This window comes from Protopterus annectens, chromosome 8.part0 (genome assembly GCF_019279795.1).
Source record: "Protopterus annectens isolate FY-2018-M chromosome 8.part0, PAN1.0, whole genome shotgun sequence".
In the NCBI taxonomy this organism is placed as follows: Eukaryota; Metazoa; Chordata; order Ceratodontiformes; family Protopteridae; genus Protopterus; species Protopterus annectens.
Window position 1 is genome coordinate 278,726,893 of NC_056741.1, and position 23,634 is coordinate 278,750,526.

A 23,634-nucleotide genomic window follows, 5' to 3' on the forward strand; every position below is an offset into this window, starting at 1 on the left:
CAGTTATTTCCCCACAATAGCCCTGCATTTTTGCTCATGTGAGTGTTTGAGATTTTGAAATTTCATATATATAGTATAGACCCTATACACATATATATAGAAAACTATACTTCTAATATTTTTGTATTTATTGACTGCCATATTTAACTGTCATTTAATTTAATTTATTTATTTATTATTACATCACTAGTGTCTCTTCATGTTTTACTGTATTTTAGGTATTCCACTGTCAAATTGTATGCATATATGCTTTTTTTTAAATACATCTATACTACTGTTTTATTTGATGTTATATAACTCTCTGGAGCTTTTCTCCCCAGGCCACCACTGAAAATGGGCAGGACTCTCCTGGTAAAAAAAAATGTCAATAAATAAAACTAGAAATTTTCCAATTGGACACAATTAGCTTCCCCCATACTTTCCATTTTTTGTATGTCTTCTTAAATGATGGGGACTTAAACTTAGTTTCGTGAAGAAAATCCTGTGGATTATGCTTTTCAAGATAAGTAATACATGCTGTTAGCTTTCACCATGTAGATAATCCCCTGAAATTCCAAGATAAAACTTTAGTCACTTTGGCTGCAGAATCTATGACTGCTGACTAATCGTGTGTGGAATCCAGTATTATCAGACAAATTCATCATAATTACAACTAGTTCACTTGACAGTATAATATTACTCCAAAAATGCTCAACAGCTTTTCTAAAAAAATAATTTGCTGTGTTGAAGCAATAATCCTGGAAGACTCGAGAGAAGCCAAACCTTCCCCACGTCTCCCCAAAACATAACACTCCCCCAAAACTCATGCACTCTCATATCAAAAAGAACAAAAATATTATTGTTCCATTAACATTGGTCATAATAACCAACAAATACTTTTAAGTAGCCTCATCCATAACATGGGTGCACTCAATTATGATACAAGCCCATACATAGTCATTGCTATTACATGATGACTGATAACACTGCCACACATAACACAGCAGATCATGTAGAGGAGCAAAATATACAATAAAAATTAACTTCCAAGATGGCTGCATATTGAGAAACAGCTTAATTTCAGTTTTCCCAGTGTGAAAACAGAAACTCCGAAGAGCAAGCCAGTTAATTCATTTTGGGGGGTATATTTCGGTAACTGACTAGTAAGTGAATGCAAGCAAAAAAAGAAATTCAGAAAACCCGAAAGACAATCAACTACAAAAGGTGAGAAAAAACACTGTCTGGAAAGAATTCTGAAGATGTTCAGCTAAAAGCAGTGCAAGTTCCAGCTTTGGTACAAGACATGACTTCCAGTAACCCAGAGGAAAAAAAATAAGTCAAATGTACTCAGAGCTGATTAACATAAACAAAACACTGATGGAGTATATCAACTCAAATAAAAAAGGCTGGATAAAATGGAAGAAGCTTTGAACAGATATTCAAATGAGGTGATAAAACCATGACAATTGGAGGTCAAAATGAAGAAAAGGCTGGCTGAATATAAGTCTGAGATGTTTCAAAAGATAGAATTAGAGGACAGAGCACACAAGGAAAACTTGAGAATTTCGGCTGCACCAGAGATGGAAGGAATAGACTGTATTAATTTTATGAAAGCACAAATAAGCAACTGGACTGGTATTCCACATGAGGGGGTTGTTAATTGAAAGGGCACATCATGTGCATGCTCCAAATCTGGTCATGGGAAAGCAACCTAGACCTTTAATAGTAAAGATGCAGTCCTACCAGCAGAAGGATTTGATTCTGACAAAACTATGGCAGAAGGACAATGTACTAAAAGTGGAGAAAGTAGAGCATTTATGGAAAATGATTACTCACTGTACTCCAGCAGAAGAGGAGTAAATGTATTCCACTAATCAGGGAATCTCAAGAAGCAGGTATGAGATTCAAACTGCTGTATCCAGCTATCTTCTGAATATTCTTTCCTGGAGGGACAAAATCTTTTTTTTTGATGCAGAACATGCTAAGGAGAAAATATAAAAGTTTGTCCAACAAAAAATGAGCGGTGAAACAGAAGGAGATTCTGCTTCTTGTTCTTCTGGTAATAAAGACCACAAAGAGAATGTGCCTGTAAAACTTTTTCAAGTGTTTCAACAGCAAATGCTTGAGAGACAGAAAAAAGCACAAGAGATGGCTAAAAGAACTGAGAGTACATTAGAAAGGAAGCAGAGACTGGATTTAGGAGATGAAGATAAACAGAAATAAAACCAGCATCTCAGAAATTGACAAAAAAATGTGGGATTATAATGCATTAATTATATTTGTGAAACCTAACAGAAAAAGAAAACCTGGAAATATTAGACTTTTTTGAATTTGTTAAACTTGTAGGGGACTCTAAAGCATATGCCCTACTTCATGTCATTAATGTTTGGAGGAACACTTAGGACAGGAGAAGAGGAAGAAAAGAGTTAACTGTAAATAAACAAACATTTATTTATTTTATTTATTTATTTACATTTGTTGACCGGGAGTGAACGACTGGACATAGGTCCATTTTCAGTGGAGGCCGGGGGAGAAAAGCTCCACAGTTTAAATAAACAGACAGTAGTTACATTGGATTACATAGCGATTAACAATTTAACATAGCAATTACTTACAACATATTTACAGATGAAGAACATAGTACATCAGTAGACAACTAGAATCTTTATCTGTGAAGTACATAACAGACATTAACAAATGTTACAATAAGAAGTTCCTACTGTATAATAAGTACTAGGCTTATGAGCATCTGAGCTTGCTATAATCAAGGTAGTTAGTGGAGTGGAAAGAAAGGTAGTGGTTGGATGGGGTGGGTGATATTAGAGTGGGAGTTGCAAGGGCATAGCCAGCATGTTTTTAGGTGTGCTTTTAGTAAAGTTTTGAAGTAGGTGCATGATGGTATGGAAGTAATTGTGGGTGGAAGGGAGTTCCATAATTTGGCTATGGTGCAAGAGAATAGTGCTTCACCAGCAGAGGTATTGGCTTTAGTGATCTGCAAGTGATTTTTGTTGCTGGATCTTAGTGGTCTGGTGGTGCGATAGAGTTGGAGTAGATTCTGGAGGGATGGGACATTTAGAGGATGGTTTACTAGTTTGTGGATGAGTGAGAGTTGATACCACTGAAGGAGGTGTTTTTGTTTTGTTTTCTTTTGTTCTTAACATTAATATTTCTATAGTGCATGATACTGGCATGCTATAAAGTTTTCTCAGTTACTTTTATGGGTAATTGGGATACTAAAGTAACAGGTGCCCCTGTTTTTTTTTTTCCTTCTTTTGTCTTTCTCCTTGTTCAGTTTTAAGCAATACAGGCACTGTAATGTAAAAAAAAGAAGAAAAGTTTGTTCAAAAAAGTATGACAAAGAAAAAATGATGTACTTGCTCTCATTGTTGCATAAAGAAATGGTTGGAATAAGGCTCTTGGCTTTATCTAGTAACAAGTTTTAAGAGAAAGAAAATAAAAAATGAGCACTGAACATAATAAAGCTCTCCTCTAGCAAATGAATAAATAAGTACTTGTAAAAGCAATTCTGTATCTGATTATCATGTCTCCATTAAGAAAATCTGATAAAGAGTAATACAAACAGAACATTTCTTACTTTTAATTGCTTTCTTTCAATGCCTAGAGATAATGTTTTCTGAAAGCATTCAAGTGTTTTCTCATTTTGGGAGATCAATAAAGATAAAACAAAACCAGACAGCATTTAGTAGAAGTACAGGTTGTATTAGCATGGATAACCTTCCTATTAAGATAACCCAAGTCTGTAAGTGTGGCTGTCAGTTTTGGACAAGTGTTCCTATTGGGAAGGTAAAACTTCAACATTTGAATACTTTTATTTTTGTTTGAGGGCTTTCAATAAAACAAACCATTTTGCAAGATGTGACATAGGCTTAAATGGATATGACAGGAAACAACTGCATAAAAGGCCAACTTGCCAAGTAATTAGTGTGTACAAATAACACAAAAGCTGAATCTAGATAGTTAACAAAAAAGCTATTAAAAATAAAAGGTGAGACTAGTAACTTTACAACATAATGAACCTTTCAGTAATATCTCTAAATGTGAATGGTCTCAAAAATATATACAAAAAAGAAAGCATAATGAACTATATTAAAAAATGTACAGTGCAAATAGTTATGCTACAGGAGACACATTTGGAAAGAGATGAATATGTGAATTTGATAAAGAAAGGTTTTCAGAACTGTTATTCAGAGGAATACCTGGGACAAATGAAAAGAGGAGTACTTACATTAATTGCAATAGAAGCTCCAATAGTGGAAGAAGAGGATAAAAAAGATAATAATGGTAGACTTGTAGTATACTCCAACTAAAACTGCTATAATAGAGCTTAAGAAAATTCTGGGAGAAATAATAAGTTTTCAGCAGAAAATATTACTTACAGGTGGGGACCAGAATTTGATTTCCAGCAGAGAAGATTGCCTGGGGGACCAAGAAGGGAGAATATAACAAAGGAGGGTAGATTTTTGAAGAAATTTATGAAAATATTTGGCACAGAAGATGTGAATTCAATAGTAGGAGTTCGGAGTGAATTTTCATATTATTCCCCAAGATACAAAAACTAGGCTAGGCTAGACAGAACTTACATTTCACAGGAACATGTGCATTTAATTGAAAGTTTTGATAAGCATCCAATAACTATTTCAGATCATGCACCAATAATAACTAAAACAAAAACTCAAGGTAATGAAATAAAAATGAGACACTGGCGCTTTCCCACCTATCTGTTGAAAAGAGAGGAATTTAAGAAATAGGTAGTGGAAATTATTCGGGAGTTATTGGAGAAGACAGAAATTTCTTCCGAAAATATAGCTAGGGAGTGGGATAAAATTAAAGTGGAGTTTAAAATTAAGGTGTCAATAAAAGTAAGAGAGATATGGTTAAGAAGTAACAAGAATTATTTAGAGGAACTGACAAATATTAAAGTATTGCAGAATAGGGAAAATCATGCAAAACAAGAAGAGCAGCAATTGCAGAATGCTAAGCAGAAAATAAAGGATTATTTTGATAATATAAATGAATTCAGAAAGAGTGCTGTTAAGCAAATGTTTTTTGATAATAATGTCAAAGCACAAAAACGTTTAGTGCTATGAGCCAGGCACCAGAAGGTAGAAAGGGTTGTTGCCAAGCTTAGGCAGCCTTTAACAAGGAAGATAATAAGTGATCCTGTAAAGGTACTACGAATATTTTGGAAATTTTATGAAAGCCTGTATAAAGCACAGAAATATGGGGATTGGGAAAAGGTACAAATGGAAATCTTTAGAGAAGAATTAAATATCCTACAGTATCCTGCTTCTGGAGCATTTCTCCCCGGGCCTCCGCTGAAAACAGGCTCTGTGGAACCTAGTCGGACTTTCCTGGTCAACAAATGATAAATAAATAAATAAAATAAATAAATAAATAAATACCAAGGTTAGAGGTAGATGAGGCTCAATTACTAATAGGATAGGAGGAAAAGAGATAAAAATGGTGTTGTATAACCAATCAATAGGAAATTACTCATGAAGAGATGATATTCCTGTGAAAGTTTGCAAGCTAAGAGGGAAAATTGATAATGATCTGGAAGGTTTTGTTTAACAGTATTTTAAGAGGAGGAGAAGCACTAACATCCTGAAAGAAAGTGGAGGTGGCTGTAATACCTAAAGAGGGTAAAGACCCATCAGATCCTGCTTCATACATGCCCATTTCAATACTAAGCCATAATTAACTGTGCCTGTGAGGAAAAAGCACCAGTTAACCAAACAACAAAAGCAATCATTCTGACCCAACACCCTGTGAAATACTGCCTCAAGGCATGGTTTTGAGTTGATAAGCTTTTGTCCTAACTCTAACTTTCATGATTTACATTTGTGCTTCTATACTTTTTAGTCCTGACCCCTAGATAGCCATGAAGTCCATCCCTCCTTGTTACCCAATTAACCAATTCATCCCCGAGGGCAAGAATCCTATGGCCCATTTATTTCTTGGGGTGACAGTCAAGCAACTTGGACATGGAAGCTATCATGTCCAGATAGTAGGGATTTGAATCCCATCCCCACCACCAATTAAATGTCATGACTGCTTGGAACTGATGGGGTTCAAATTCCACCACTGCCAACCAGTTGAGAAGGAAGGACCAAGCCAGCACCAGAGGGATGGTCTCTTGAGTCACACCACAGGTACCCAGCAGGTTAAAGTAAAAGAATGAAAGTGCGTACAAGCTATATTTAATAATCAATTCACAAAATTGAACATGGCCCAACAGCATAAACAGAATATACAGTGTTGCTCTGGGTATGGACTTCCAATGTCTGCACCCAGACTAGAATGCACAGAGGCACTTACAGAGCTGAGTGTTTGGCCTAACAACCCAGATCCCTTTCTGAGTAAGCCATAATGTTTTTCAGTGCCCATTATTCATGGTAACCTTTCTAATGAGTAATTATTTTCTCACACACACACACACACACACACACACACACACACACACACACACACACACACACACACACACACACACACACACACACACACACACGAGACACACACACACACACACACAAAACACACAATTCTCAGGGAAAGTTGGCAGAATTGTCCAATTCTCCACAGCTTTTTTCCTGGCAGCCACCAAACTAGATAGAGCTAGAGACCCAGGCACACTAGCTACTGGAATATTCATAATTTACCCAAATGTGAAGATATATAGGGATTAGTATTTCACTGGTAATAGGCTCAAGATATCTACCTACTTCAGAAGGCAGATACCATGAGCTTTATCAGCCCACAGTGTTCAACACCCTCTATTTAGACAATAAATACAGTAATACATAATGAATGCCAGCCACTGGATCTTGATGTGAATAAATAAACTTTAGTTAAACAATAAAGCATACCATGTAGTTTTAGTTTCAATGTGTAGAAGAATGAGAATATGTACAAGAAATATCAAAATTATAGTCAATACACAGACACTGTATGCAAAGCAGAACCTACATCTAACTAAATAGCTCAGCTGCCTCTTATTAAACAATTATTGGACCTAACTACTCTTACATTAGCCAAATAAATAAAAATACACAGATAGATGCAAATTTTCATAGCACTTAAATATATCAAGGTCTCAAATGGTATGAAAAGACAAATCTATGAACCAAGATCATTCCCAAATAGTTATACATTTCTGTTCAGAAAGCCCAGTTATAATCAAGTTACATAATTTCCTTTTCAGAGAAAAACATTAGCTTACAATTATTAATTTTTCCCCCACAACAAAAGCAACTAAACCAGTTTTTTCCACATAAAATGGAAATGTTTCTCAGGAGCAAGAAATTAATTATATCAGCCCAGAAAACAATGGACCCACAGTAATCATAATCTTACATATAGCGTTAACTGTTGACATATTAATGTCTTGCATCATTTACACTTCTTGGAAGCTGCTCCTTTTGAAATACAATTTCATTTTATGACTTGCTAGCTTCTTGAATCAAGAAACTGAATCTTATAAGTTTCATGAATTTCTCTTCCTTTCATCTCCTTTCTCACATTTAAAGAGCAATGGTCACAATATTACACATATTTTGCAGAAATGTGTTAGTGTGAAATAAGACAAAAATATCACATCTTTAAATCAGTTTTCTTTTGTCTCACAACATCCCTGGCACCACGGCAGGCATCATTCACACAATGGGAAAATTGGTTGCAAATTATAATAAGGGTGAAACTGCATAATTGCCTTTAGTGTTGGAAAATCAGAAGGCTGTAGGTTTTATTCCCACATCACATACCTAGATTAAATTCCCAGTACTGATACTGCAGTGCAACATAAAGCAGGTGCTTCTCTCCTGAGTGTGCTGTCCTTCAGATGAGACATTATACCAAGCTCCCATATGCCTAAGTTGGTGGTAACTCAGGTGGATGTAAAAGATCCCTCAGCACTTACCAAAAAAAGAGTAGGGTCTTTTATTTATGTAAAAAGAAGTCTTGTTTACAAAATATTTACATAATTACAGACATTTACAAGTGTATGAATATATATATATATATATATATATATATATATATATATATATATATATATAGGTTCATAGGTTCATAGATTAGTACTAGGCTAACTGCCCCTGCGAGCCATTTTAAGCCTAACCAATTATCCCTTGTGAGACTCAAACCCTGTACCTTGTGGTTGTAAGGCAAACACCTTAATCATTAGGCCACCCTCCCAAATATATATATACACACACATGCACCCACACACACACACACACACACACATATATATATCTATATATATATATCTATATATATATATATATATATATATATATATATATACACATATACAAATATGTTTACACAGTCATACTAAATTTTTATCCCTGTTAGACCCTCACTCCTTTTTCCAAACCACCATCTGGTTTTACTTAATATTCTTGCTAAAATCCATTTACCATTAAACATAATTTCATTTATTCTTTCATTCCATATAACCCATATAACATAAAATAATGTTTTATCTGTTTGTAAGATATTCTTTACTTATATTCATAAAATATCCATATTTAATCACATCCATGTTTATTTTAGCCAATTCTTTTGTATCTTCAAAAAATCGTCTTTACCCATAACTTGTTAATTTTTTTTTACTTTTTTATAACATAGTTTTATGCATAACTTTTTTACTCTTTTACATTTCAAAAAACATGGTTTCTTCTTTTTGAAAATGCAAACATATTCTATTACTTTTCTTCTCATATGGCATATTTCCTTTTACAGGGAATTTATCTATTACCAGTATCCACAAAAAATCTTGACATTCTACATTCTGATTACACCATTAGCTTTATTTTTTTTTTCATCTGTTAGATTTTCCTAAGGTTTTACATAGTAATGTTTCAACATCACATTCTTATACTATACTTTTATATCTTTTCCTATATCATCAATTTTTATTTTCCACATTTTTTTTGGTAATATTTTACTTCCTCATGTATACACTTTTTTTCCTCTTCTACACTTTTTTATCATCCCCCCCAAATGTATCATATGTAAATTTATACAATTGTTCTACTAATCTCTCTTCTTTTTCATTTATTCACTTTAACACTTTCTACAAATTTAATGAAGCAGCATAAACAACTGGGTTAATTAATTCTAAACCCCCTTCTTCTTTATTTACACACAAAACTCCACTTTTTACTGGGTTTAATCTAGAACCCCATATAAATGAAAGATTATCCACAATAATTCCTTTTTAAATCTTCTTCTTCTTCTTTCAGCTGTTCCCATTAGGGGTCACCACAGCGGATCATCTGTTTCCATTTCTTCCTGTCCTCTGCATCTTGTTCTGTCACACCAACCACCTGCATGTCCTCTCTCACTGCATCCATAAACCTTATTTTAGCCCTTCCTCTTTTCCTGTTACCTGGCGGCTTCATCCTTAGCATCTTTTTCCCATTATACTCTGCATCCCTCCTCAGCACATGTCCAAACCAATGTAATCTTACCTCTCTGGCTTTGTATCCAAACCTTCCAACCTGGGCTGACCCTTTAATATACTTATTCCTAATTGTGTCCACCCTCGTCACACCCAGTGCAAATCTTAACATCTTTAACTCTGCCACGTCCAGATCTGACTCCTGCCTTTTTGTCAGTGCCACTGTCTCCAACCCATATAACATAGCTGGTCTCACTACCCTCTTGTAGACCTTCTCTTTCACTCTTACTGGTACTCGTCTGTCACAAATCACTCCTGACACTCTTCTCCACCCACTCCATCCTGCCTGTACTCTTTCTTGCTAAGTATGCTATTTTTCCCATCAGTACTGAATTTATCAACTAAGCCTTTTTTCTGAATGATAATTTATTTGTTTTCTAGAAAAGATTGGTTTGTTTTATTTCTTCTACTATTTTCCCCATTGAATTCTGCTTACACATTTATTCCCAAATTTTATTCCTAACACTGAAATTTCATTCATTATAAAATATATACACTGATCTTCAATACCTCTTCTAAACATTTATTTTTCTCTTTATTTAAAATGATCCATATCATCCCTAGGCACTAATTTATGAAAAGTATTACTTCTTTTATCCAAATTTAGTTTTTTGCATTACTATAATATCATCTGCATATCTTAAAAGCACTGGTATTCTTAACTCTTCAGTTGTTATATATCTCACCACCTTCATTTTGTAATTTGTTTCACATACTATCACATTCCTAACTAATGCAAAAAGTATACAACTCATTGGAAATCCCTGTCTTACACCACTCTTCATGTGTACCTCTTGGCTTAACCAGCCATTTACAAATATTTTTATTTTATTATTACTATATACAGACATACATACTTTCCTAACTTTCTCACATATATTATATTGTTTCATTATTACCCATATGATTTCCTGTGAAGTTGTTAAATGCATTATTAAAGTCTCCTATTATGATTTTTGCTTCTTCTTTTCTGTTCATAATATCGTCCACAAGTTCTCTAACTATAATTAATAATCACTGACAACCCTTCCCTTTATAATATATATCCTGCCCTATTTTACTTTCAAATCTCTTTTGTATTATTTTTATAAAGATCTTATAATCATTATTATTCAATTCTACTGATCTCCAGTTTTTAATTGTCTTCTATCTTCCTTCTTCCATATGAATTTAAGGGGTCTATATTAGAACGTTGAAGTTTGAAAACATTGAATGTTCTAATATCGAACCCAAAACAATGAACGCTGAAAATAGTGAAGCTGCAGAACACCACATTTTTTTCTAGGGAAAGAATTTGGTTGGCCGTTTCTGTGGTTTCGCTATTTTCAGCACTGTGGTGGAAAGTTACGGGTTGGGTTCAGGTAAGTCTGTGATTGTGCGGACGTTAGGGCATGGGTTAGGTGAGTTAGGGTTAGGGAGCGGGTGAGGTGGGTGTGCGATAGTGACAGACTTTAGCGTTAGGGTGGGATAGGTGAGTTAGGGTTAGGGCGCGGGTCAGGTGAGTGTGTGATAGTGACAGACCTTAGGGTTAGGGTTTGGGTTAAGGTAAGTGGATAGATAGTAGTGTATGTACAATTTAGTGTAGGGTTAGATGTAGGAATTTAAGTGCATGTGTGTGGATTGCTGTTTTTTTGGTGTGCGTGTGTTTCTTGGAACAGCGATTTATTTCCCTGGGAAAAAAAATCACTGTTGTAAGCCTTCGATGGTTTTGCACTTCGAGGTTAGAGGTTCGAACATATGGTGTTCAAACTTCTGCCATTTCTTCAAAGTGATATAGACCCGAATTTAAGTATTCCACTACATAATTCTTTATACATAAAACCTTCATTTAACCATTCATTCAAAATCTTTAAATTTTTTGCCAGTCCCTTAAATTTTTATACATTTCATACCCTATTCCATCTGGTCCTTGAATTGATATTTACTTATCCTAATACTTTATCCAGTTCATTTATAGAAATCTCCTTTTCCAACTCTTTACTCTGTTTTTCTGATAACTTTTTTACTTTCCATATTCTTTTCAATGCCTTCTTTTTTCCTTTAAAAAATTATTGTATATATTGCACTGAACTATTTATAATCTTTTCCTGAATTCTATCTCTCCTTTTGCAGTTTCTATTTCTCTCATTACACTACCAACGTCCTTTACTAATCTGCTTAAGTAACTTGATACCTCTTCTCTTTCTCCTTATAAAGATATGTTTGCTTCTATAACAATTTCTTTCATATAATTCTTTTTCTTTGTCAAAGTACTTTCTATCATTATGTTCTAAATCTTCCAATGCAATGTTATATGTTCTTTTATATTTTTCTTTCTCTATTTTTCTCACATCATACTGCCACTTTAAAACACATTTTTTATATTTTTCCTTAAATATCATCCACAATTCAAACCAATTTTTATAAACTGTTCTATAGTAATATGATTTTTCAATAACTGTATTACTAATCTCTTTCCTTCTTCATTCCATGTTTTTCATTTATCCTTTTTATTCATTTGCCTATTTTATATATTCCTTGTTTTCCTTAATCTCTATCCATATTGCAAGATGATCTGAAAATCGGAATAATTAAGAATAATTTCAACTACCTCCCCTTCTCCTATAACTAAACCTTCTGATACTGCAAAATAATCTATTTCAGTTCTATACATAGCCTTTTTGTAAGTCCATGATTTTTTGTTCCAAAGTTTTAAGTTACCACATCTTACAACTTGCAACATTTTTCTTATATCATTTCCTTTCTACTTGTTCTTTTTATTTTAAATCTACAATGGTTAATCTTTACATTTTTGCTAAAGTTACATCTAATATCTTTACTGCATGTCAACAGAATATGGCTATTCCAGAGCATCTCCCATTGCCCAAATTCCAGATTATCCTTCCTCCCCATAGTTTATCTGCTTGTAATCTTTCATTTGTTCAAATTCTTGTGTCTTCTAATATAATTACATCTACATCACAAGTAATACACCACCCCCAAATTCCTATTTTTCTTAGTATATTTGTAACACTATTCACATTTACAGAAAGTACTCTACAATTTTCATTTTCCCTTTTTCTTAAATTCATGGATTCATAAGTTTATAACTAATTACTAAGCTAGCTTTATTAAAAGGCATTTTAAGCCTATCCAATTTCCTTCCCCATAGTGAGAACCAGACATTGTACTTTGTGTCTTTGAGTCAAACACCTTAACCATTATACCAAGTCCCAATCATTAGCTGTATGTATCCTTTTTCATCCATTTCCTTTCTTTTTTCTTTTGTACTTATCCACTTTAATTTTATATTTTTATGTCTTTTACCAACAGAATTCTTTTTTTCCTTTTACTACTTCTAAATGTATGTCCTCATTATTCCAGAACCTTTAAACCTTTAACTATGCCCTCTTTATTATTTTTTCTCATCTATTTTTCTTCTATTTCTACTACTTCTAAAATTTCTTCTCTTTGTTCATTTTTTATCCTTTTTTTCTTCGCTTTCATTTTTGCAATCCATCCATAAATGTAATTTTGTTACATTCATAACACAAGTCACATTTTTTGCATCATGTCCAATTTGCTTACAAATATAACATTTGCTTTTGTCACAGTTGTCTATCAAATGTCCTTTTTTTCCACAAAAAAATATCGTATGGGCTGTCCCCAGTATTTTACAACACCCCTACCCCCTCCACATTTGTCATGTATATATATATATATATATATATATATATATATATATATATATATATATATATATATATATAAATGGGTCTAGGACACATGCTCGACTAGCATATGTCCGAATCACAAAACATTGAACACACATACATGAAAGCGCTTAACATCGAAAAGCGCTTCCATATATGTGTAGTTAAAAAAAATCTATGTTTCTGCAGGGGGGCTTTGCCCCCTGCACCCCCACACCCCCTACTTTATTATTCTCACTCCGAGAGTGCACTACAGTGGGGAAAAGGGAATTTTCCCTTACCTACACTATAGTCTGATCTACAAAACAGGCACACATACACAGAAGCACTTGTCGATGTTAAAAGATTTTGTGTATGTGTGTTCGATGTTCTGTGATTCGGACATATGCTAGTCGAGTATGTGTCCAGATCCTATATATATATATATATATATATATATATATATATATATATATAAAATCGTTTCTCTTTCTATTCTTAACACAATATTACAATCCTAGCCATCAGTCCATAAACCCCTTTGTCATAAACCTGTGGGAACCCATGGGTTCCTTAACAATCTGGTCTAGAGAATTTATGTTTATATTATTTAAGAATTTGGTAGGATAGGTTTTTCAGTTAATTACTGAATAGTTAAAGTATCCTAGGATAACAGCATTTCTGCTTACAGGGAGTCCATCAAGAATATTTAAGAATTTTATTTGATTTTCAGAGAACATGGAGGTGGTCTTGTAGCATACAGTGATCTGTTAGTTGATCTTATTTAGAGTGATTTGAATCTGTATAAGTTCCACATGTGGGTCTCTAAGACATCTGTCTGGAGGTAACAGAGTCTCTAACAAATATGGCTATTCCTCTACAGTTCCCTCCTGGCCTAAATGAGAGATAAGCACAAAAACCCAGTCAATGAGTGAGTGCTCCCTGGGCTTTTGAACCAGGTTTCTCTCAGCACACACATATGGATGTGCTACAAATACAGGAATGCCTCAAAGTCCAGAAGTTTGTTGTTTAGACTTGTAGCATTAGTACAGCCACCTTGATGAAGTTCAGTGGTTGGTTTAGTATGAACATTAGGATGGGAGATCCATTAGCTGGACCCTGCCTAAAAAAGGCACAGTGATGACTACAAAAGCTTTCATCAGTATGTGGAAGCCTTGGAATGAGAGCTACATACATTCCTTGGCAAAGTAAGTATGGTTGCCAAACATCTCTTCCCATGATGATGCATGCTAGGCAGCTGCATATAGAAAACAATACCAGAACTTCATCAGATACGTTCCAAGAACCAATGCACGCCTTTAAATAAAAAGAAAACCAATCATAAATTCAATTAAAATACACACCTCTTCTTAGAGACCAATCAGTAACAAGCCTCATGACACACCCCTAGTACACAGTCTTCACTCGCAAAGCAACCTATTTCAAATTTACGTACACAATGTAGCAAAACATGATTCACTGAAACATTTTGTGTTCTATTCAAAGTAACATGTTGCAAATAAGCCTAGCATCTATCTCAAGCAAGCTTTTAATTTTAACAGACATGCCAGAGATTCTGCTTCATTTAAGCCTGGCCAAATATGTAAAGCAGGAGCGGCCATGCTCCACTTCTACCTGTGATTTGCAGCGAATCCAACACAATAAATTTAAAATAATGCTCATTATAGGCATTAATATATCTGGCCAATGCATTTGTTATTTTGTTGTTAGGGATGTCACATAAATGTTCGCTAATTCTACATTTAAGCTTGTGCTCTGTCTTGCCTACATAGAAATATGAGCAGGACTGACACAGAGCACAATACACTACTTTTGTAGAGTTGCAATCATTTTTACCATAAACAATGATGTCCGTGTTGTTTATACATATTTGTCCAACATCTAAAATATGTTTACACAAAGTGCATGCACCACATTTTCTTATATGTCCTGCAATTTTGTTTATTTTACCATGCTCTATTAGCTGCTTAAAGTTACAGTGTCTTCTATAAACTATAACAGGTCTCTCCCCCATTTTTCTCTAATGAAGCTGTCATTCATTAAAACCTTCCAATTCTTTGTTAAAATTTCTTTTAATACATTACTATCAGTACAAAAAAGTAGTTATAAAAGCTCTATTAAAATTTAAATTCCCAATCACATTAGAGTTGCTTGTCTCTAAATTAAAAACTCCATCATTATCATTGACAGTAAATTCATTAAACATTGTGAAATGGGAAAGGGCATTATTAAGTAAAGTGTAAAATGTAAAAAAATCCATAAAACAAAATGTATTCCCTTCTTCTGTTCTTTCTGTTGTTATTTAAATTCTCTAAGGACATCCTGATTTTGAGTCATTTATTTATCCTTTGTTAACCAGGTTAATTCTACTACGTTAGTAGCCTCTTTTCAGGGGAGAACTGAGGTGGTATTTATACTACTAGAGTAAATTTGGCCAGGGCATTTGGGGAACTTTCCCTACTCATTAGGAGGGTGCTTGTTCCATTCCTAGTGCAGTGGTGTCTGGGAGAACAGCATTCAAGGAGATCCAAAATGACAGATAGCACATAGGCAAATCCCGGTGCAGTGTTTGAAGTTCTACAAACTGTTTCAGCATAATTTGTTTTCTTCATCAGAAGCAAACATTCAAAACAATGATGGATGTGTTATTACAACCCTCCAGTCAGGAGGGCTGCAGGATGATATTTTTGGTTTTGTTGCAGAGTGAGCTGAGGAGTGAAAAAGGTGTTTAATATGGTAAAATAATAACTATATTTAATCAAATTATCAGAAGCAATTTAGAGAAAAGACTGCTAGACAAACAAATCATATGCCAAGACTGTTAAACAAACTGCAAGGAAAGTGATGACAGATGAACAGTGGAAAGGAAATTTAACAATCTAAGGAAATTTATGGTTAGAATTCAGAACAAAGAAGAAAGGTAAGTGGACAGGTATGACATTTGGGATAATTTAATGGTCCCACTGGGAATGAAGGCTCAAGAGGTTAATAGCTTTTATTCTTATTCATAAAGAGACATCTTGTGACACAATTTTTGAGACTAGTTCTGTTCTGGAAAGTTTTTTTTTTTTGGTGGAGTATGAGGAAAAGAAGAACTGTAATCCATGTTCAATTTCGAAATGAAGTTGAAAAAAATAGACTTTAAAGTCAAAGCCATTTAAGCAAACTTTGTAAAAAAGTTATAGACATTAGCAAAGTATATGATAGAGGATTGTGGACTGGGAGATGAGACTGTCATATTGTACTGAAAATGGAGAAAGAAAAAATTGTTCACATCTCCAGTATGATAAATGTAGAGGGTAAAATAAGAGTTGTAAAATACTGAGGACAGCAGAAAACTTGTTTTTTTTTTCCTGTGGAAAAGTTGATCATTTGATAATTATTTGTAATAAGAGGAAATGTTATATTTGTGTGGAAACAGGTCATGCCTCAACAAGTGTGATTTGGAATATTATAAATGTAACAAAATTGGGCATTTATGGATGGATTTTAATCTAGAGAAAAAGATGAAGAAGAAAATAAAAGTGAGAACAGTATACAAAGAGAAGAAAAAGTCCCAATAGAAGATAAAGAGGAAATATGGAAGCAAGATTAGGGTAAAAATAAAAATAAGGATAAAGAAAAAATGAAACAGAAGATAATACAGAAGAAGGCTCTGAAATAAGTTCTGAAATAAGTGATTAAAATATAAATTGGAAAATAGTAAAAGGTAAAAATAATTCTACTGGCAAAAGAGTAAGAGACACAAAAAGAAAGCTTAAAATGAATATGTGTAAAAGAGAAAAACAAATTAAACTGATAATGCAAATGAGATAAATACTTCAATTTTCCATTTTTTTTGCAAACTACAATACAGACCTAATGGCAGCTTTAGAATGCTTTCAGTAAATATAAATAGTATCAAATATATAAGTAGAAAAATTAGAATCCTAAATTTTAGTAAGTACGATGTTGATGTAATGTTGTTGTTTGTCTTTTTGTCTTTTCCCGGTTAGGGGTCGCCACAGCAGAACTCCGGTCTGCTAATGATTGGCAGTAGATTTTTATGGTACCGAGTTGCCAGCCCGACACCCAACCTTTAACGAAGGCACGCCCATTCACGCATGTCTTTCAAACGCCACTCAAACACGGGGAGGACATGCAGACTCCACACAGAAGGCACTCCAGCTGAGAATCGAACAGTAGAACCTCTTGCTGTGAAGCAACAACTCTACCGCTGCACCACCACCGCTTTTACGATGTTGATGTAATAATAGTGAAAAATGTAAGATTTTTGACACAAGAAGTGAGAGATTACAAACAAAGAAACTGGGGATCAGATACAATATGGAACCTAGGAAAGGAACTATGTTCAGGCATTGTTGTACTTTGTAGAAAGTCAATGAATATATTGAACATAATATTAGCAATGATGGGAAGATTAGTTATTGTAGATTTCAGATGGCTTAATCAGGTATATAGAACAGAAGGCACTCCAGCTGAAAATCGAACAGTAGAACCTCTTGCTGTGAAGCAACAACTCTACCGCTGCACCACCACCGCTTTTACGATGTTGATGTAATAATAGTGAAAAATGTAAGATTTTTGACACAAGAAGTGAGAGATTACAAACAAAGAAACTGTGGATCAGATACAATATGGAACCTAGGAAAGGAACTATGTTCAGGCATTGTTGTACTTTGTAGAAAGTCAATGAATATATTGAACATAACATTAGCAATGATGGGAAGATTAGTTATTGTAGATTTTAGATGGCTTAATCAGGTATATAGAATTATAGCACTGTATGTCTACGTTACAAGTAAAGAAAGGGAAATGTATTTCATAAAATTTTGGATTATGTAATAATTAATATAAATTTAATATTAATGGGAGATTTTAATTGTAATTTGACAGGAAAAAAGAAGAAGAAGAGAGGAAATGATTTTAAGAAAAAATTTGAAGTTATAAAATGTTGCAATTTAAATATTTGGAATAATAATTTGTAGACATATAGTTGAGGTATGTATAAGACTCAAATAGATTATTTTACTACATCCCAAGATTTAAATATAGCTAAGGGAGAGACACTATTAACAGGCTTTTCAGATCACTCAGCTATATGGATAGAAATACAAGAAAATAAGGAATATATCAGATTGGGAAAATGAATAAAAATAATAAATGAGAAATAATGGTAGGAAAATGGAAAGAAATAAGTAAGTGTTTATGGAAAGATCACAATTCCACTAGAGTGTAAAAAAAGTAGAAAAAATATATAAAACAATGTGTATGAATGCTTTAAAAGATTTGGAAAGTAATAATGGACAATGGTAACTGTTGGAATGGAGAATTTATGAAAAGAATCAAGAGGAAATTAAAGAATTATTTAAGAAAATATATTCTTTACAAGGTAAAAAGGAAGAGGCATCGGCATCGTTAAACAGAATACTAGTATAATGAGAGAAATGAAAGATGATAGAGGAGTGGTTTATGAATATCATAATAAATTATGTAAAGAAAATGCTTCAGGATAGAAAGAAAATACAAAAAAGGAACAGCATGTTAAAAAATTGACAGAACAAGAAAATAAGGAATTGGAAAACAAGATTTATTATATGAATTAGATAAGGTACTTAGATAAGTTAATTTAAAGTCAGTTTCAGGATCAGATGGAATATGATACCAGTTTTATAAGACTTTCGTGGATTGGCAGAAAAAATACTTCTTAAAAGTTATGAATGAGTGGTTAAATTAAGGTTTTATGTATAAAGATTTATGCAGTTGTATGCTTGAATTTGCATTGAAAAAGGAAGATAAAAATATAATTGAAAATTGGAGGCCTATAATATTTAACAATACAGATAATAAGATCTTTATGAAAATAATTCAGAAGATAATAGAAAGTAAAATGAATTAAGTATTATGGATGACAGTATATATAGTTTAAAGGGAATAGGATGTCAGGAATTATTATTCATAGTAAGGGAAATTGTGTATGATATTATAAACAGGATTGATGAGACCAAGATCATGATAGGAGATATAAATAAAGCTTCTGATACAATGCAACATGAACTTTTGTGGACAATTATGGAAGAGTATAACATTAGTAAGAAAAAATAAGAATGTATGTTGCTCTCCATATAATAAAAATAATGTAAGCATTTTAGTTAATGGATGGTTAAGCAAAGGAATAGATATAAAGAATGTCCTATGAGTAGTGTATTATTTGAATTAGTTATTAATGTATTAGTCAGAAATGTAAATTTGTATATGAAATGTGCTACTTACATTACTAATGAAGGTAAAAAGTCCAGTCGTGTTTACTTATGTAGATGATATTATATTGATTATAAGAAACAAAGTCTGGACAAAAGAAGATATTTGCTATATAAATCAATGTTTAAATATAATAAGCAAGACTTTAAATAAAGAAAAAAGTAAAGGGTCTGGATGATATAGTAAAGATAGGGGGAGTGTCTTTCTTGATGAAAGAAATCTCTGTATTAGGAATAAGATGTGGGGGTAAAATGTAAGTGAGGACCAATGGAATTGGACACTACATAAAATAAAGAAGCTTTGTTGTTTTTGGAAAACATACAAGCTACTATTTAATACAATGTTTTATTTCAGAAATTCAGTTATATTGTGACAGACTGAATATTTAGCTAGTGTCTATATGAAAATGAAATACTGCAAGTATTATTTTTTTCTTTCATTTGGGGCTCCAGACTGAATCCAGTAAAGAGAGGAGTGTAATACATGAACAAGGAAGATGTAGATTTAAGATTCATAAACCCGTTTGTTTATGTTGCTTCTTTGAATTTGTATAAAGCTTTGTTTTGGATAAATCATAAAAATGAAAAGCTAGTAGTAAGTTTATTAAAGTAGAAATTTAAGTGGGGTTGGGATATGTTTAAAATTTTAAAATAAAGAAAAATATGTTTAAATTAAGTAGGGATGTTATCAAGAAAAAATTATTTTACGGAAAATAAAAATAGGTGAAACAGAAAATGAGAGGAAAGTGTGGTACAAAATATCATGATACATTATTGTTAATCCCTTGGGCTGAGCTAACAACTGAAAAAGTTAAAGCATGGTGTAATAAGCCAGTAAAATGTCAAGATTTTTTATGTAGTTTAGTGATTAACAAATTACCAGTAAAGGGAGCTATGCCATATAAAACTCATTGAAAGAGTTTGTTTATGTTGCGGTAAAGAAGAAACTAGACAACATGTTTTCTGACAATGTATAAGAGTTGCAAAATTATGGGGAAAAATGTGCAAAGAAAATTTCTTTGAAAATATAAAGGATGCAAATGAAAAAAATATGTATTTGATTGTGTATGGATATCATAGCCATAAAAATAAGGAATTTGTTGCTAAAAGAGACAAAAGATTATTTACGTTGTGTGGATTATTTGTAATGAAAGACTAGTTGAAATCATGTTTAATGGTAAACAGAAGCTAGCAGTAATTTTAAGAGAAATTAGATGGTGGTTGTGGAAAAAGGAGTGGGGGTCAAATAAGATAATAAAACAGAAGTTTAGCATAATAATGAAAAGTAGGATATCTATCACTGTATGACAATAACGGAAAAGAATGAGAATTTGTACACTGTATTAATTTCAAAAATATGTAAGTTTGTAAATAGTATTGTATGTAATGTTTTATTTATTTATTATAAGAAACCCCTATGCTTTCTATAGATGCTCTGGGATATTTTATATCCACCTGCACTATCACCAACTCAAGCAGATGGGACCTTGGTATAATGTCTCACCTAAATGACATCATACTCAAGACTGCAGCATCCCCCATGCTGCACTGAGGTGTCAGTAAATAATCTAATTGTTGTGGGACTAGAACCCACAGCTTTCTGCACCAAAGACAAGTGTGCTACCTGTTGCACCACTGACAATGACTCAACCTGAAAAGTTATAGTTATGTGCCAAGAGTGCCTTGAAAGGCACAGTGGTTAACAAGCCACAAAATGCCGCATGGGATGTACCAGAAAGGTAGCCCTTTTAAAAAATAATTGCAAACATTTTGAGAGAAATTGCCCACTCTGATCTTCAAAAGCACTCTGTATCTGTCTGGTTTTATAGCACGGATGGATAACAGTGCCCAAAATGTACTCCACATAATCTGACTTTAATAAGCAACCCAGGCATCAGAGACACTGGCAAGATGGAATGAGCAAACAACACTTTGGGGCAAGTCACAGTAACTTGAACCATTGCAGTAGTGAAATCAGAAGGAAGCCTATGGTATGGCAGAAGACTTAAAAAAGTAAGCCTGCAAGCAAATCCTGTGTACTCCCCTTGCAATTACAAAATGATGCATACTGTCTAAGATAAAATGACCCTGAAAAATTTCATGGAATATTTAAATCTCACTCTAAATTCTTTATTTTGTGCTGCAGTGTGGGAGATATAAATTCATTACAATCTTGGTAAAGAAAAGATATGTATTTCTGTTTACCTAAAAGCTGTAGATCGCTGATGCTTGTGCATATACTTCGACACTCATGGAGAACATTCACTATATCTTCTGCTGTGAACTGCTGACATTGTAGCATGTGATTCGCAGCTTCATTTAGTGCAACAGCAGCCACATCAAGTTTTCTAACTTCCCTGTAATATTCTCCTGCAAGCAGGAAGCATCGGCAAGCTCCAGAAGGGTCTTTCATGTTAAGATAGCAGTAGCCCATTTTCATCTGCGCATCTGCAGCATTTTCTGCTTGGCCGGCACCATAATGGTCTGCTGCTTTTTGGAAATGCTCCAGTGCAAACGGAAAGTTTTTCATTGCTTCATAGGCAGTTCCTATATTGAAGTAAAGGTCTCCCTGTTGGCTGCTTCCCGCAGAGTCCACAGTCTGTGATTTTAGCAAGAAATTTAAACCTTTCTGTGGCTTCCCAAGTTCAATGTAGGCAGCACCCAAGTTGAAGGCGCACGCTTTCTGAACTTGAATATCCTGCGCATCCAAAGATGATAGAAAGGCCTTCTTAAAGCAAGTGATTGCTTCTTCAGCTTCTCCTGAAAGCAGGGCCAGATGACCAGATTTTGTAAGGCCTTCAATCTCGGTCCGAATCTGTGAACTCTGTTTGCCATTATTCTCATTGTTTTCCTTCCCGCTATGTTCTTTCTTTTTTTTCTTTCTGGTGCTACTGGATTTAGACAAGGCTGTGCCAGGTACCAGTGGTTGTACTGGCAATCTAGAAACTTCTGCTGCCATCCTCCAAGTTATTGGTTAGGTAATAGAAGGACCACTAAAGTGCAGTAAAACAACAAATAATAGACTGTCAGTGAATGAATCAAAAAATTGTGACTGGACAAATGTAATAGCATTGCAATATGTTTATTCTTGCATTTGTTATTCTAACATTCTAAAATGCATTATTTTTTTAAGTTAATAATGAAAAGCACATTTTCTGTACAAACATAGCAAGCTATTCTGAGAGTATTATTACTGTGTAATAATAGCAGCATGTCTTGGATACATAGGAAGTGTCTACTTGTTTTGCACTCTCCTAAATGCACTTTTATTCTACAGAAATTAATGTAGCATCATAACTTACAGATAAATTATTCAGCATGAAATGGCAGAGCGGTAATATAAACTATAATGGCAGATAATGGGCACTTAGCTTAGCTAGTCTTACCCTTTTTATTAAGTCATACATTAAACCTCACTTGATATATTATTAAACTTGTTTGTCTACATTCAGTGCATGCCACTTCACAGTATCTTCATCATATATAGTATAAGTACGTCTTTGTTAGAATACTCTCTAAACATATCACTTAAAATGATTTTCTAGATGATAACTTGTGTAAATGGCAACATATCTGATACTGCTAACATATTTATGTTGATAGGTTCATATGCTGTTACTATGCAATAGTTCAGGTAGATCATTTGTAACCTAGAAACTGCAAATCCCACAACTTGTTATGCATTTCTATGAGGGTTTGTTGAGTGAGACCAGATGTGTATTTGCAGTTATGCATCCTTTCATCCAGGCTCCAGCTGAAGGCTAATTTAATCAGAGCTGCTTTTCACTTGGCAACTGCGCCAGATGGACTGAGTGATTCTGCTGATTTTGAAAGCCATCCAAGGCAAAAAAAATGAAAATAAGTATTATTTAAATTTTATTTGCACTTTGCTGACTGTATTTTATTCAACTACTGTGTTATTGCTGAATTTTTCACTGCATTTCTGCAGTTTTTTTTTTTAACCTAAGAACTGTACTGTTACTTTAAGGTCCTAGCTACTATTGCTAGATTCAGGTCTGCTGAATTTAGATTGTATGGCATCTTACACTTAAGCACTATACCAGCTATCTTACATTAAGAGGGCTTTTGCTGCACTCTTGTGGCAGAAGGGTGCAAATCTAGACCTGAGTGGGGGATTGCTGGAGGAAGGCTCACTGTGTGCTTTCCCAATTGGTAGATTGCTTTACACTTTTTTATTCTTGCTCATATATAA

General features: G+C 33.7%; 1 protein-coding gene across 2 annotated transcripts in view; it reads right to left on the minus strand.

Annotated features, from left to right (window-relative positions):
- TTC24 (tetratricopeptide repeat domain 24) overlaps nt 1–23,634 on the minus strand; it is a 268,837-nt gene that overhangs the window by 218,013 nt on the left and 27,190 nt on the right. For both annotated transcript variants that reach the window (XM_044079776.1, XM_044079777.1), the window contains one exon: nt 21,627–22,414. In XM_044079776.1, coding sequence (XP_043935711.1) covers nt 21,627–22,380 — 754 coding nt within the window. In that variant the 5' untranslated portion in view covers nt 22,381–22,414. The remainder of the gene's footprint in view (nt 1–21,626; nt 22,415–23,634) is intronic.